The 15505-nt window shown below is 37.7% G+C and overlaps 1 protein-coding gene across 10 annotated transcripts in view; it reads left to right on the top strand.

Moving 5' to 3' along the window:
• TCF12 (transcription factor 12) overlaps nucleotides 1-15505 on the top strand; it is a 174930-nt gene that overhangs the window by 45132 nt on the left and 114293 nt on the right. For 9 of the 10 annotated variants that reach the window (XM_054215476.1, XM_054215478.1, XM_054215480.1 and 6 more), the window contains 2 exons: nucleotides 5270-5343; nucleotides 9040-9108. In XM_054215476.1, the coding sequence (XP_054071451.1) occupies nucleotides 5270-5343; nucleotides 9040-9108 (143 nt within the window). Of the gene's footprint in view, nucleotides 1-5269; nucleotides 5344-9039; nucleotides 9109-12191; nucleotides 12231-15505 lie in introns of those variants that run through there. The other variant, XM_054215484.1, reaches the window with a different exon arrangement.

Here is a 15505-nt window from a genome sequence, read left to right on the forward strand (position 1 = left end):
TGCAAATTAATTTATTTACTACTATTAATAATCACTGTTGATATTTCAAACAGCTCTTACAAACTGATCTTTGGAAAGAAAGATATTCAAGGGGAAGCTAGTGTTCTATGGGTAATAATTGAGACAACCGATGCCTCCCAGGGTTGCTTCAATCCCCGCAGCCCCTCGTTGTCTGCCATTAGAGGCTGATAGTTATCAACCTCGACTGTCATGGTTATAAATATGATATTGAAAATAACATTTAAGGCCAGGAGAAACCTCACTTCTGGACCACACGATGGATTAAGTGTTCAATCTGCGACTCAGTGGCTCAGTACAGGGAGGAGAGCGTGAGCAGCATTATGCAATTTAATAAAATTATCTTGGGAAGTTTCCTGAAGGAATTGTGGAGTCCAGAGTTTGTACTGGACAACTCTGGCTCAAGATGGTGTTTTGGTGCCATATCCAGAGCACTTCCATTAATCTTCCCTGGAGCAAAAGGTACAAAAAGGGATACTGCTCTGCTTCTCCCACTGGTGCCTCCAATAAGCAATTCTGTTACTGGGGAAGAACTTTCCTTTTTGATCCAGAAGGTTGGGGAGGAACTTGGTATCCATATGCTGTAACGCAATTGGTGCGTTCTCCAAGAAACGCTATGAATTGAGATTTGAAGCTTCTCATGATTTTATTTTTTTTTCCATGCTTAAAGTACTTCCCCTTGCCTTTCCTTTGGGGGCAGGGGTGGGTGGAGAGAAAGCCCTCTATGTAGATTGAAATGAAAGTGGTTTGTCTTTTACCTATTTATAATGTTGCATCTGAATTTATCCCAGTGGCACATAAGTGGTTAGACTGTTGATAGGTTGCCTGGGTTTCATTTCTCTTCTCAATTTGATTAATGCCCTTAGCTTTGTATATTTTAAGCCATTTTAAGCCACATGACATCTATTGTAAAAGCTGCTTTTGGTTTTGAGTGTTTCCCCCCCGCCCCTCCCCAGTAATAAATGTGTGGAACTGTATCTTGTCTTTACTTGTTTATCTGACTTGCAATTTCAGGTACTTTGTTAGAATATGAATTATTTTATTATGTTATTAAAAATATTAAATCTACTGTGAAATGCAAAATATCTTCTATTTGGAATTGACAAGACGAGGCTGAGAACTAGTCTTAACCTATTGAAATTTAAATTTTTTTAATTGAGGTAGTATTTCTCCATCAGATAATATTTTTCTTTGTGTCCCCTTACTAGAAAGTCTAGACCTAAAATATCATTTTAGGTAATAATTTGTATCATACTTCATAATAGACCTTTGCAATATAGGGTCTAATGGTAGATTGATTTGTTTGGGTGTCTAAGATGCAAAATAAAATCAACACTTATGATTTGTGCTCTAGGTTTTTTTTTTTTTGAAATTGATTTCGGTTGTTGAATGTTATCTGAAGGAATATCATTACTCTGAAACAAAATTGGATAAAGAAGCGATAAAAGATAGAAACTCATACCTTGAGTACCTAGTATAACAATCTACAATGTGATTTTTTTTTTGTCAAATCATTTATTTGATCAACATCATAGCAGATGGTAACCCTATAAAGTGTATTATCTTGTTTACACGAACATTAGAGCCTGTGTCTCTTGAAATAAGTTTTAAATATGGTTGTCTTCATCTTATACCAGCAAGAACAACAATTTTCATTTCAGTTTGATTGTAAGATCCAATTTTTTTATTAGATGAATGTTTGGACCTGTTTCTTCAGAATGAATACGTATGTTGAAGTTGCCTCACTAGGCGACAGCTTTCTTCAGCTCTTCTTCCAGAAGAGCTCGAAATGCTCACAGTGCCATCTTAAAAGTGATGTTAAGCAAAGCCCTTTTTAGAATTCAGTGCATTAAAGGCAGAAAGCATCCTTGTGCCTGCTTGGCAAGTGGGGACCCCCAGCCTCACCCATGGCCCGGCTGGGTGGCCGAGGAGGGTAGGGGCGGCCCAGAACAGCAGAGGGGAGTGCCTGGGGCTGCCGTGGGAGCCGCACCAGCCACAGGCTGCCAGCTCCATCCATGAGAACAAAGATCAAACTTACCAATTATTTCCTGGCTAAACTGTAGTGTATCTACTATAGAAGTAGCAGATTTTGATTGAGAACTATGAAATCAACTCACAAGTCATTTCAATTACTTTCCATCTTCAATGCCTACTAAAAAAAGGCAATGGGGGTAGAACCTCATTATAGTTCTGTCTGCCTGACTGCGTGTGTCTGTTACTAGACCTTTTTAACACACATTTGTTGAATTTCCCCCTTTTTTGGCGTTGCCTAAACAGATTGAGATGCTGCGGCCTTTCCCGGTGCAGCTTGTTTTTCAGTGCTCTGCTAACTGTCACAGCTTTCCTGTGCTCTTTAACATCCATGATGAATTCGTGAGTACTAGAATTGGACATTGAGTTTCCTCAGGGAAGGGGTTGTACAGAGGTGATGATTCCCCTAGTTCCTCCATTCTGTTTTGCGTTTCCCAAGAAAACACTTGAACCCTTTTGATGACACAGTGGCTTGGAGACTATTGAATTTATCACCAGAGATGATCCCTGCGTTCTTCCTTCCTGCGTGTTCCCTGCTTCAAGCTCTCCTCCCATCTGGAAGGTCAGTCTTATGCCCCTGGCTCATTCACATGGAGCGACCTCAGGCTATATTAAAGTACATGTTGGTTGATTGTGCCCAGCCTGCTAGAGTTTGTCTGGGTCCTTCTCTCTTGTAGCATTTGGTTGTTTTTCATCTGTTATGGGTGGAAAAAACATGAGTGTACAAAACAGAGCAGATTCCTCGAGCACCACTGTAGACACATGTCCGATTTCCTGGCTGAGCGTTGTTTGCCAGGTGGTTCTCCGCTCTTGATGGGACAGAGGGCAACAGGGCTGTCGATCCAAGACAAACCCAGAGGTCCAGCAGCAAGTCAGAGTGCCAGGGTTCTGTATGCAGTGTATGACATTCTTCCTCGCAGCCCGCAAGGAGCTTCTCAAGTGTGAATGCATGTGCCTCAGGTGCAAGTTCTGAGTAAAGGGTAGGTCTAGCCTGTTTTGGGCTTGTAAGAATAGAAAAAAGGCTACATAAAAAGGAGGAAGAAGACACTTGGCAGAAAAAGGAAGCGTGTTGTTACTCCTGACTACTCTAGCTTAACTGTACTGGGCTTTTTTAGAGAAAGAATTCTGGGAACCATTTAGAAATTGGTTTTCCTCATGATCTTAAACTGCTGCATTTTGGTTTAGAGCAGTTTCTTTAAACAATTTATTTGCATAATTCAAGTGGTAGACTTAAAATATGAGAATTTTTAGCTATATATGCGCTGATTTAGCAGAACCTTAACATGAGCCCTTATGTCCCACTGACTCAAATTTTTAAACGAGTAACATGTTTTACTGATGAGGGGTCATGCATCCAAACGCTCTATGCATAACCATTATCTACTGGCATATTTCCTAAATGGGCTGATATAATGTACTGTGTCTTAGACTTTGTCTTGCGGTAAGATATTTTTCTTCCCACCCCCCGCCAGTCTCTTTTGAAACTAAGGCAATGGAAGACTTGTTATGATAATCACTGGATTACTAGGGCTGTTGTTTCTGGCAGAAAAGAGTCAGTTGTGCCAAAAGATTACTTTTGCCTTTGTCAGTGCCAGCCACGATTTTTAACTCAGCTCCTGGATCAGTTACAAGGAAACAACAACAACGCCGTCAGCTGCAGAACCCAGCAAACTTCCACAACCTGCTGGCTCAATGCAGTGGTGGGTTTGCGTTTTCAGGGCGTTCTCCAGCCTTCAGGATCTTTCCTGCACTACGCAAAAGGTGTCTATAGATTTTTATCTGGGTGATTGAACCGTACTTCCAGTTTAACATGCCTTTTGCAGGCTGTCTTGGTCAAAACGGTATTTTGTACCTTCATAAAACACATTTCTTAAGGAAATCATGATGAGAATACTATTACTCCATAGGCAGTTGTTTACAGTATTTCCTTGCATTTTATTTTGTAGTGTGGCCATTCTGAGATCAATGCATGACAATTTTATAGTTGCAGTATAAGTTGGGGTTTAGGGATGATTGCATGGAGTAACTTGCACTCAGCTCTTATTTATAAATTGTGACACTTAGCTCTTATTTATAAATGATGACGTACAAAGCTTCATAAATAGTTTATACTATGCATCACATAAAGAATTTATGTTCTGTATCAAAACTCTTTATGAGAGAAGTTTGGGTGACAGGGAACTAATGAGTTGTGTTTTGTAGGACAAAGTGTGTGGAAGTCTGCAATTTAGGATGGAAGTGTTCCACCCACTAAAAATAATAATAATAATAAAAAAAAAATCTTGCAATGCGGATAATCAGGAACCTAATTACTAAGATAGTAACCTTATCCTGTGTGAATGAATTGGCTATAGGAATTCAGGTACTTCTGCAATTAGTTGTTTTGGAATGTGGTTTAAAGCTGGCTTGACCAATTAACTTTGAATAGAAAGTAATTGGAGAAAGTTTTGGCAACAGTATTTCTAATTGTTAGCTAGATAATACATGGGATATATATTCTGATACTAAGTTTAAAGATCTCCTTATTTTTTCCTTCCTCTTTCTCTTTTGAGCTGTAACATAGATTTGCATAAAGGGAACCGATTCTAAAAGAACCGTTACAGAGTTAAAGATTCCTGTTTTAGCAGGGCAGACACCATGGGTCTCTGTGGGGTTTTTTTAAGCCATTGAAATAGAACCAGTCTGTCTTGCCTTTTTCCCCCCTTATGCTAAAATATCTGGCATGTCATGTAAAGACCAAGTAGGGGAAATAATTTTGCACATTTTACAATACTTAAGCAAGACATGAGAGCAAAGGGTAGATAACAAGTATACATTTCACAGTATGTGCTGCAATATTCGGTGCTTAAGATGCAGGATAAATCAGGCTGTGCAAAAAGCCTGGCTAATGTCGTTTGTGCTTGTTTTGTTACTCATGCTAATTTCTGATGGATTGGGTAGGGCAGACACTGCAGATTGGCAAATCTTTGTGACTTTTTATGCTCCTGTTTTCAGCAGCTGCAGGTGTCCAAATGACTAGGTTGCTTTGTAGCCAGCTTCATTAACACGGAAACTGTTCATCTTAAGTTTTGTTTTTAGAAATGCTGCTTTAAGTATACAGAAGCGGATTAATTTGCTTGAAGTGTGTGGAAGCGGAGGAATTTGCTTTCAGGTCGCATCAGAGAACATTGTGCTTGTGCTATCTTTTCTTATAGGTCTGTATTTTTCTTTTTATTGCTAGGTATGGATGAGCGAACAGGTGCCACATCCTGGGGAACAAGCGGTCAGCCAAGTCCTTCCTATGAATCTTCAAGGGTAAGGTTCCCACATAATAATTCATAGTGAAAGTTTATGGGAACATAAAATGAAAATCAGCAGATGATTTGGCAATGTTTTTGAAGGGTAAGCTCCTTTAAATGCTCAGATTAGCATCTTTTAGAGACTTTAATGACTTTGATATGCTGCAATAGCAATTCCGATTTCTACAGCTAAAAAATATATAGGTTAAGAATTTATGAAAGCACACTGTACATAACTGTATACTTGAATGATGAACATGCGTTTTGTTTATCTTATGGTCAGAAAATGAAGTCATGTTACTTATTCAGGAGCAGATTTATTGGTAAAGTGTAGGGAATGCTTGCCTCTCTGTTGACATTAGCCAGCTATGGTATGTGCTGTGATATGATGTTGGAGAGAGGCTTCTCTTTAAATACCTTTCTCCTGTTCCCATTGCAGCTTCATTCATCCTGCTTATAGAGCTAAAGGTTTTTGATAGTATCTGGTATCCTAAAATAACATTGTCTTTTTAAATCCTAACTCGGTGGTCAAAAGCAGGCTTAGTAAATCACATTCCCTTTCATCTACTCAGTTTTCTCTTTATGAATATCTACTCCCTAAAAAGCTAATGAGACAGGTACCTAATGAATTAGTTATTGGAAATACATAGCATAACTGATGGGCCTAGCCTAAATAATCTGTTGTGGTTTCAGTGTCCTTGAGCCAGAGTGCTGTGTTAGCTCTTGCACCTTTGCAGCTTTCTCTTCCTGTGGAATGAGGTGGGTAGGCTGCAAGGTCTTGTCCAGCTCGCTGGGTAGTGTTAAAGCCTCTGTCTGACTTAAGAGGAGAGCATTAGAAAGATTTATCATGAAGTCCTAATTTTTCTATTGATCTTTGGTAAGTAAATGATAAAAAAAAAAAGACAGAAGAACTTTATGGGTTGCAGTAGTAATCCTGTGCAACACAGAAATTAGGCATTCTTTTTAAACATTTTGCATAATTTGAGGCATGGAACCCAGCCTTTAGGTGCCTTTTCTACATTTGAAATGGAATCTTATTGCACAGCTTTGGTAACTTGTGTTCTTATTGTATGTGTTTGGCGTTTCAACACTCATGTATGATGTTGCTGATCAATTTTAATCCATCATGAGTAAAGCTGACCTAGCTGGAATTTGAGCTTGTGATTGGCTATGTGGCTATGTTAATCACATATTTATTTTTTTTTTATGTTAGAGGATCAGCCAGCTAACATTACAGTAGTGTAAAGTCAAGGTGCCTGGTGTGTTGATCTTTTTGTTTGATTTTGTTTGTTTGTTTATTTATTATAACTGAAGATCATGACTAGGAAATCTAAACACCAGTCAAGAATCATTCCCTCCACAAATGATACCCTGAAGTTGATAATAAAGGCAGATGTTAGTGCTCTAACAGAGGTATACCGGAATTTACAATCATGGGAAGAGGTTGGTGCTATTTGGGTGCAACATTAAGTAAAGCAAATGTAAATGTAGGTTTGTCTTGAGCCCTATGGAAGTCTTCAGGAAAAGAGAGATGTTAAATTCTTATACATGTCAGGTGTCCCTCTCCCCCCAGCTATTGTAACTTGGACTTAAATTAGTTTATATTTAAGAAGGGAAAAACCAGATTGAGACAGAAAAAAAAGAAATTTATCCTCCCAGCAAACAATTCTTGCTGAATCATAATTTATACTAGGAAAGTTTCAGCTAAAGCCAGTTGGGCTCTAGCCAAACTGAATATATTGCAAAGAGTTGATGGAATCTATCCCCAGAATGTTATTGAAGTATTTATTCCTCTGCTGGCTAAGTGCAGAGGATTTTTCTCTTGCATGCTAGCAATTTGAGATGATACCGAGAGTTCATTCTGAAGCACCAGTTATTTACAGCTTGTGATGGGTTCTTTGTTGATGTTTTGGATTTGGTCGGGTTTTTTGTTTGTTTTTTTTTTTTTTTTAAAGAAAATATGTTCATCTTTGTTAAAACTGGAGCATACTGTTTCAATGTTTTCAATATGCAGCTCTTTCTTAATTCAACTTAAATGCATTATAAAGTATGTTTAAGTAGAGAACTGTCAGTTAATACTGTCTGATTTTTTCAAAAAGTTAGAGACTTTGAAAACACTGACGTTTAGATTTATTTCCTTACTTGTATTTGTGGATGAATTTAATGATTTTATAGTATGGCATTGTGTGCATCACTATAAAATTTAGAACAGAAGACTGAATACTTGCATAAAAACTTTCTTGATTTATAAACTAAAAATGAAATAATCAGGTTCACCTCTTCTCTCTGTCTCCCAAAACAATGTTTTGTATGTTTTGCCTTCTCTTAAAAAAAAAAAATAAATTCATTTGTTCCTGTAGTGTTGAGGTAGTAGTTTTCTTCCCTTTGATAGGGGATTTTTTTTTTTTGTCTAAAGGCAGCAGAAACAATGTGTGTGTGTGTGTGAAAACCCAATAGTACTAAATTCTAGTGAAAGATTATTGTAAGCTGAATATTTTTACAAATGTCTTCCTACACTAACTTTCTTTTCGAAAACCTGCTAAATGATATAGTTTAAAAGCAAGTCTCATGTTAGCACAGAACGTGACATTAGACTGTCCATAAAATCTGTCCATGGGGTCAGGTTGGCTGTGACCATTGGCTCTGCAGTCCTGAAGCATCAGTACAGCAGCGGCTCCTGAAAGGATCAGTGATCAGGCCGTGGATGCTGGTAGGTGTAGATTTTCCCAAGAGCCTGGTGTATTTGGGTTGCCTTAGGGGAGACGTCAGCCTCTGGTGCTAGGCTTTGAAAGATTACAAAAAATGTTCATCTCCTTGGTTTTATGGAGTATATCATCTTCATGCACTGAGGAATAAGGAAGGCCTGTCCCACAGGGTCAGGATTTTATGCAGAATCGATGTGAGGTGGCTGTCCAAAGGAATTCAGAGGGCTTGGCTGATGAGTGTAGAGCTTTGCGCAGGCCTTCAATACACCTAAAAAATTTGACAGTGGGAGGGGAAAAAACCCTGAACTTTCTGTAGAGGCCTTGCATGAGGCAATAAAGAATGGTTGTCTGGGATGTCATTTAAATGACAACAGTTTTCTTTTAAAGAAAACTGAATTCCTTTTACAGGAAGACTCCATTCCTGTGTTTTCCTCAAAAAAGTGACGAACACTAGGAATATATACTGTGTGTAGGTAGAATTAGTAATGGTTAAGAGGCACAAATTAATTCATCCCATGGCCATGTTCTTCTGCAAAAAAGTAGAACAAAGGAAGTTCTTCTGCATTGAAGCCACTGAAAAAGCACTGGACTTCATTTACCAGTCTAAATGAAGTCTGCATGCATAAATTTGGGGTAAGATGTATAGTCTTTTTTTTTTTTTTAACTAATTAGACACATTACACTAGTGGTTGAGTTTTGAATAAAGATAAGTTCTGATTACTACTTCATACGCTGCCAGATCAGATCATTCTGAGGAAGACCTAAAATGACAGTGTGGGTCTGTATCATAAGACTATAGATCAGAGTTTCTCAAGAGGCAGGGCAAATTATACAGTTAGCCTTTTACATTCCTAGGTTATTCCTTGTGGTAATTAACGTACAGAGTTTAAATAGGTTATAATTGTTTTACATGTTCAACTTTAACTTCAAAATCCAGTGCTTTTCCCCTGTAACTTCAATATAGAATGTTTTTATCCTGATTGTTCTTACTACTTGCCTGTTTACAGGAGAATGGCAGTCTTCATGGAAAAAGCTCAGACCTCTCCACGGACATTGAAAAGTTGAAACCTCAAGAGGTACCACTCACTCTTTCTTTTGTGTGTGATTTTTTTTTTTGTTATTTTTTTTTTTAAGTCTGCGTGCAGCCTATTACTGGAGTTTTTCTTTAAAGGTCACGATACAGTGACCAAATTAGGAATTTAAACTGTTGGCCCAGTATTGGCTGGAATTTCTGAAAGCACTTAAAGATAAGTAATTTTCTAAATAGAAATGGAATTTTGTGATAGTTAAGTTACATACTTGTTAAAGGATAATTAAATAAGATGGTGGAAGACTGGCTAAAGGAGATCTTCCTTTCCCAACTCCTGCCGAAGGTCTGTTCAGGTCAGTATAGATGGTCTGATTGTGTCCAGCAATGATGCTTAAGCAAAGAATGTAAGTATAGGGCAAATATTTTGCCACCTGTACTGTCGTACTCTCCTGGCAAAGCCCAGCACTTAGGGGCTTAGGAGATTTCCTGGACAGAGATGACCTTTTGGACATTGTTCTTATAGCTGTTGGTGGGCTTGTTCTCTGCGAGTTGTGAATTTTTCTTTGATTACAGTTTTGGCCATAATTACAAGTATTTTGTGGCAAAAATATTGATGTTTTTGTCTTAAGTGATTTAACTGATTCCCACCATGTTCTGAATAGTAATGCTTGGTTGTTACTGATGCGATACATGATTTTATTATTTTTTTTCACAAACATCTTTATTTATATGCCACTTGTCTGTCTGTCGTCTTCTCAACCAAACTGAAGAATTGTTATCTATTGGTCTCTGCTTGTATAGTAACTTCTTCTAACCTGTGGTTTGTTCTTGGTGCCATTCTCAGAATTTTTCTGCTTCTTCTGTATAACTTAAGAGTTAGGGTGATTATGGCTGCATGCACTAGTCAAGATGAGGGTATACCATCAATTTCTGCATGGCATAATGATACTTCCATTCTCTGTTCCTTTCTTACTCATTACTGTCTTGCATTTTTTGACTGTCACTGAACTCTTAAGTGATATTGTTTTGAAAACTGTGTAGAAAAATAAGATTATTTTTTTCTTACACTGTACAGCGGTTAACACATAGTTAGGACAATGACTTAGTTTTAACATGCTTCTTCTGTATTTATTTACACCAAATTTTATCTGCTGTTTTATTGCCAATTTCCTGGAGAACTTGCTTTGAAACCTCACTAGTTAGCATTATTTTTAAATGTTTTTTGTTATCAGCAAACTTTACTATGTTTTTGTTCACCTACTGTTTTTGACTTATTCATGGCATTGTTGAAAAACATTGGTCTAAGTACAGTTCTTTTTGGGCAAGTGGGGAGAACACATTGGTAACGTTTTTCACTGTGAAAACGGAATGAATATTCCAGTGCTTGGGGAGAGGTGTTTCTTTATATATTTTTATCTTTTGATCAATAATTAATTCACAAAAGAATGTTTTTTCATATCCCATAGTAGTTTAGTTTAAGAGTCTCTGGAAATACCTTATTAAAAGCTAACATATTCTTATTTCAGTAGTGTTTTGAACTAACGTTGAAGGCCGAGAATCACTGCAGGCTTGACAAAATCTTATGAGCTTTGTTTTTTCATTACCTAATAATGTTAAATAGTGTTCTGACATTGAAAGAGCAGTGAGTACTTGTGTTATAATTGGCTGCAATGATCTTAAATTTGTGCGAAGGTACAAATTGAGACATGAATGACTTCTGTGTGCAAAATCTCTTTTGCATAAGCTGAATGTTTTGTTAGAAAAATGAATCATTTGAAAATACATCTGTTGTGGGGGAAAGGAAGGAAAAAGTAGGAAAGCCTTATTCTTAAGAGGAATAATTCAGGAATGGTAATCAGCAAATCAGTGGAATTCTAGGAAGTGATGTTCGCCCTTATCCTTGAATGATTATACTGAAGTCCGTATACAATACTGTGTCAAAATTTTCCGTCTGTTGTGGTGCTCGTTTTTCTTCCAACCCTCCAATCTTGCTTTTACTTCTGTGTGTGCAACAGAAGGGTTTTTTCTGTGAATATCTTTGGGTTAACGTATGCAAGTCCCTCTCTTATCCGAGTGATCTAGAGATATTTTTGCATGTGTTCCAAATCCCTTGCATTACAAGGGTAGCTGACTCCTGGGGTGTGTTGTGGAGGAGTGTAAAGCTGCTTTTTGAAAGCTTTGCTTTACTGAGCCCTTTGGAGGAAATTCTGAGGTAGTTGAACAGAGTAGCATGATTGCTGCACAGTAATACATTGCCCTATGGCACATGAAAGTTTTGTCTTCCTGTTGTGAGATGCTTCTGAAATTCCTAGCTTTCCCACTTTATTTGGAGTTGTAATTCATACTCATAATTTAGCAACAAATTGGTATAATCACTTTGGGGGGGGTGTGTGTGTTTAACATTGTCTTTTAATTAAACATTTTTCTACCATAGTTTTTATTGCGGCGTGGATAAGGATTGCTTTTATTTCATGAAGAGTAACGCTCTGTGAGGTTTTCTTTCATCGTTTTGATTTTGTTCTAACATGTCTTTGCAATAAAAGGAGCAAGTTAGTTTTTCATCTGTTTAGATTGCTGTCTGCAGATCAAGCAAATCTAAAAATATTTTCCATAAGACATTTCCTTGCTGGATAGCCTTTTTATATATACATATGTAATAATTTTAACTGTTAAAAATTTAGCATGAGTTAGCTGAGGTATTTTTCTTCCAAAATCTGAACTGTGGGTGCTTTTTAAGTATCTTGCACCAAAAGCTGTGAGTGTACATTTTGACCTGATTTAACATAGAATCTAGCTTTAGTACTGAGTGTGCAGTTTATCCTCCTTTTCCTTTACATAACTCTGCTATAATATCTACTTGAAGCCAGAGTTGAACTGATAAGGATAGCACTACTAGATTTAGATGGTTTAGTAGCATCAACCAACAGGTTGTGCCCTCTATTGTATGTAAAATACGCAGACATGAATTGGAACCTGAAATACTATACGCCCAAACTGTTCTTCCCCCCTCCCTCACCAGCAGCGGTACTTTTAATTTGCAAAGAAGTCAAAAAATAGTAATGAGATAGCAGGTTTTGAAATAGTATTTTATACCTCTCAATCTCAGGTACATAACAAGAAAGGAAGCTGTTAAATAGCAAAACAAGACAAGAGGGACACAGAAATACAGTAAGTGTTATCAAGTCTGTTGTATTTGTGTCCTTTTTGTCCTCTGTTGTATTTTTTGCGGGGGAGGGAGGTTGTTTGGTGGTTCTTCTGCTGGTTATTTGCTTTTCCTGATGTATTCTATAAGTAAGCAGATGATTCAGTGTGAAACCAAAGCCAAAATTAAACATTCCATATTCAGTGCACAGGACACTTTCGTAAATGGAGCTTGATTTGTAACTTGATTTATAGGCAGCACTTTTTGAAGCAAGTTCTGATATTTAAGTTATGAATGGTTTAGTTAGGTTTTTAAGTATTGTCTTCAAGCATTTATTGTTAGTGTGTTGGCTATACTTGTATTATTTTATTTCATGGCTTATAGCTTAGATAAGACCTAGAAAAATCTGGTTTCAGTCACATGAGCTATATTGGAGAAGTGGGTTTTTTTGATGTTGGTTTTTCTTTGTTTTGTTTTATTGCAACTACGTATCATATTGAAATTAGCATTGGAATCTGTTTGCAAATTAGTTTTCCGTGCTGCCAGGGAACTGTCCCATTAGACATCATGTTGATATTTGCCTCACAAGAGTTTGGAGAGGTGTAATTGGCCATTGAGTTTAGCTGTTTAAAATCAGATCCATCATTCACTAAGTTAACTTCCTGGAAATGGATTTAGAACTGGAAAAGATTTAGATTATTTCAAAATAGATTCCTCGTTCAATGTGTTATGTCCCCCTTCCCCTTCCAAAGCTCTACCAGGTTAAAAAATAAATAAACAAACCATGTCTTCAGTTGTTCTCATATTCCATTTCTGCACACATAGTTTCCATCTGTTTCAACTTGATATGAGGAAATAAGCTAGTGAATATTTTTAGAGCTCTGTTACAAAGCACATAACTTATGGTGACACTTAGAGGGTACTTGTGAAAACTCTCTTGGCTTTTCCCAATAATACCTGAAATCTGGGTAGTGCTATCTGCTTTTTTCCCCCTGTGTAGCAGGTGACCAAGTAACGACTTAAGCTACGTTTCTGTTTTTAGGATATTGTAGTAGAAGGTTAAAACTTGCTGATAGAGAAAGGGAATCAGAACTAAAAGTAGAAAGTGTACATCTCCTTGTTTCTGGTGTGGTTGGGTGTTCTCCATCAGCCAATGGCATTCATTCTTCTGTTTAATAGGTATTACACAAGTTTCTCGCACAATAAAGCGAGATGGGGTTGAAATACAGGTCTTCAGCTCGGTCTCTTAGCTTTTGGACTGTAGTAGGCAATGGACAGTAATATGGATAAAATGGTCTGAGGAGTGTGGGCAGTCTCCCATCATTGTCCTATCTGTGCTGTCCCCTGTCTGTCTGTCCGTGTCGTGTCCCCCCCCGCCCACCTCTGTTTTTCTGTGTTTAGAAAGTTACGGTAACTTTCTGTTTGACCTGTGACAGACCTGAATCTTGTCCTTATGGAGAATGTTGGTGCTGTTACACCAGAGGAAAGCAGGTTGCTGGATGCATTTATTATTGGTTGTGTTAGAAAAGATTCAGTTGTTGAAGAAGCTGCTTTTCATTTTAGTTTTTAACCATAATGCCAGTTGGTTGGATTTTTTTTTTTTTGGTTGCATAGGAGGCTTATACATTGTCGGTTAATTATGTTCAGCCACAAACTAACTTATCCTGTAATTCCCCATTCCCTCACAGAAAAGTCTCTGTACACATCTCCCTGGTCTGTACAATTACAAAATATGGTCTAAGTGTAGCTGCAATTGCAATATCCAAGCTAATAGCCTATGTATAAATAACTTGAAAGTAAATTTTAACTTGTTTTGGTCTTGTAGAGTTGAGTGGAAGTTCTGTATTTGCAGACTTAAAATTATCCAACCTGTATGAAGTACTTAATTTAAAAATGATAGACTGAATTCTTAAAATACAGCCACGTGGATCTTTGTGTTTCTTCAGTACCTGTTTGTCAGAAGCATGCTTGGGAATGTATACATTTTGCTGTCTTGCCGTGTCTTTCCCTGTTCTTCTCGGGTGAATACTTTGTAAGATCATTTTGGTCGCTATTTGGAAGCAACATTGTTCCTAACTGTTTGCGGCAAGACTGTTAGTGATTTTAAATGGAGTTGTACCATGATCTCTGTGACAATGGGGTGTTTCTTGGAGATCGTTTAAGATAAACAAAGATAGTGCAGGTAATCCTCAAGGCAAAAAGGAAGAGTACTCTCCTCTAGATTTATTTTTCTCTTACCTTCATTTTTGAAAAGCTTTTCCTGATCCTTGTGTTCAGTAGACCCAGACAGGTTTTAGCTCTGTAGTCTTTCCTCTAGGAGCCGTTGACAAACAGATTCAATGACTGAAAATACTCTTTCCAAAACAAAATGCTTGTTTATTTCTGGAAACATATGTGATGACATAATCCATAATCTTTTAAATTAGCTAGGACACCTTGGTATAACTACTGCCCAGAGTCTCTTGTCTAATCTCAGTCAGTGAGTCACCACCATGTTTCTGGGTGAAGTTGGTCTCTCTGGGTTGGTCTGTCTGTCTCTCCCTGGCTCTGCATCTTGCCCTTCCCCCTTCCACACCCTTGAGTTTTTTCCTCCTTCTTGATTGTCTTTAGGACTCTCAGATTAGTTTGGAGAGGCAGATAATCCAAAATAAAGTGGATTTCATCAGTAGATCCACTGTTGTTCACTTACACATTAGTCATTTACATGACTGTTGCCTGAATCATAGGATCATAGCCAAATTTAGCTTGGAAGGGACCTCAGTATTCCTGAGTTTTAAACAATTAATATTTGTTAGCTAAGGTTAGACAAACTATAAAACTCAAGGAATTGGAAGCAGCATTCATCAAATTTAATCTTTTGGTCTGTAGCCACACCAAACTGTGAAGCCAACCATTCATTTTAGTGGAATTTGAATGCCTTACGTTTAAAGCAGATAATTGAGCTATATTGTAAGTTGCTGAAATGCAAATACCCACTTACTGATCTGGCAGCCACAACTGGGTCTGATTTTCGTCTAGTCTCGGGGACTTGTGTAGGAGAGGGCTTGAGGATAAGGGAGGAGAAACAAAGGAAAAAAAGAAGAGGCTCTCTAGTTTAGTGGACTTGAGCAAATAAAATGCTATGGAGTAGTTAACTGTACAGGAAGAAGTTATTCCATGAAGTCAATAAATGCGTGGGAACATCGTGTGCCATGTAGTTACACTATCTCCCTCATTTTTCCAATTTTACACTGAAGTGGAAATAGGATGCTGTGCTTGTGTAAAAACAAAACCAAAAAACCCACAACTTGATTGGGTCAGA

Source organism: Rissa tridactyla, chromosome 9 (assembly GCF_028500815.1).
Source record: "Rissa tridactyla isolate bRisTri1 chromosome 9, bRisTri1.patW.cur.20221130, whole genome shotgun sequence".
In the NCBI taxonomy this organism is placed as follows: Eukaryota; Metazoa; Chordata; class Aves; order Charadriiformes; family Laridae; genus Rissa; species Rissa tridactyla.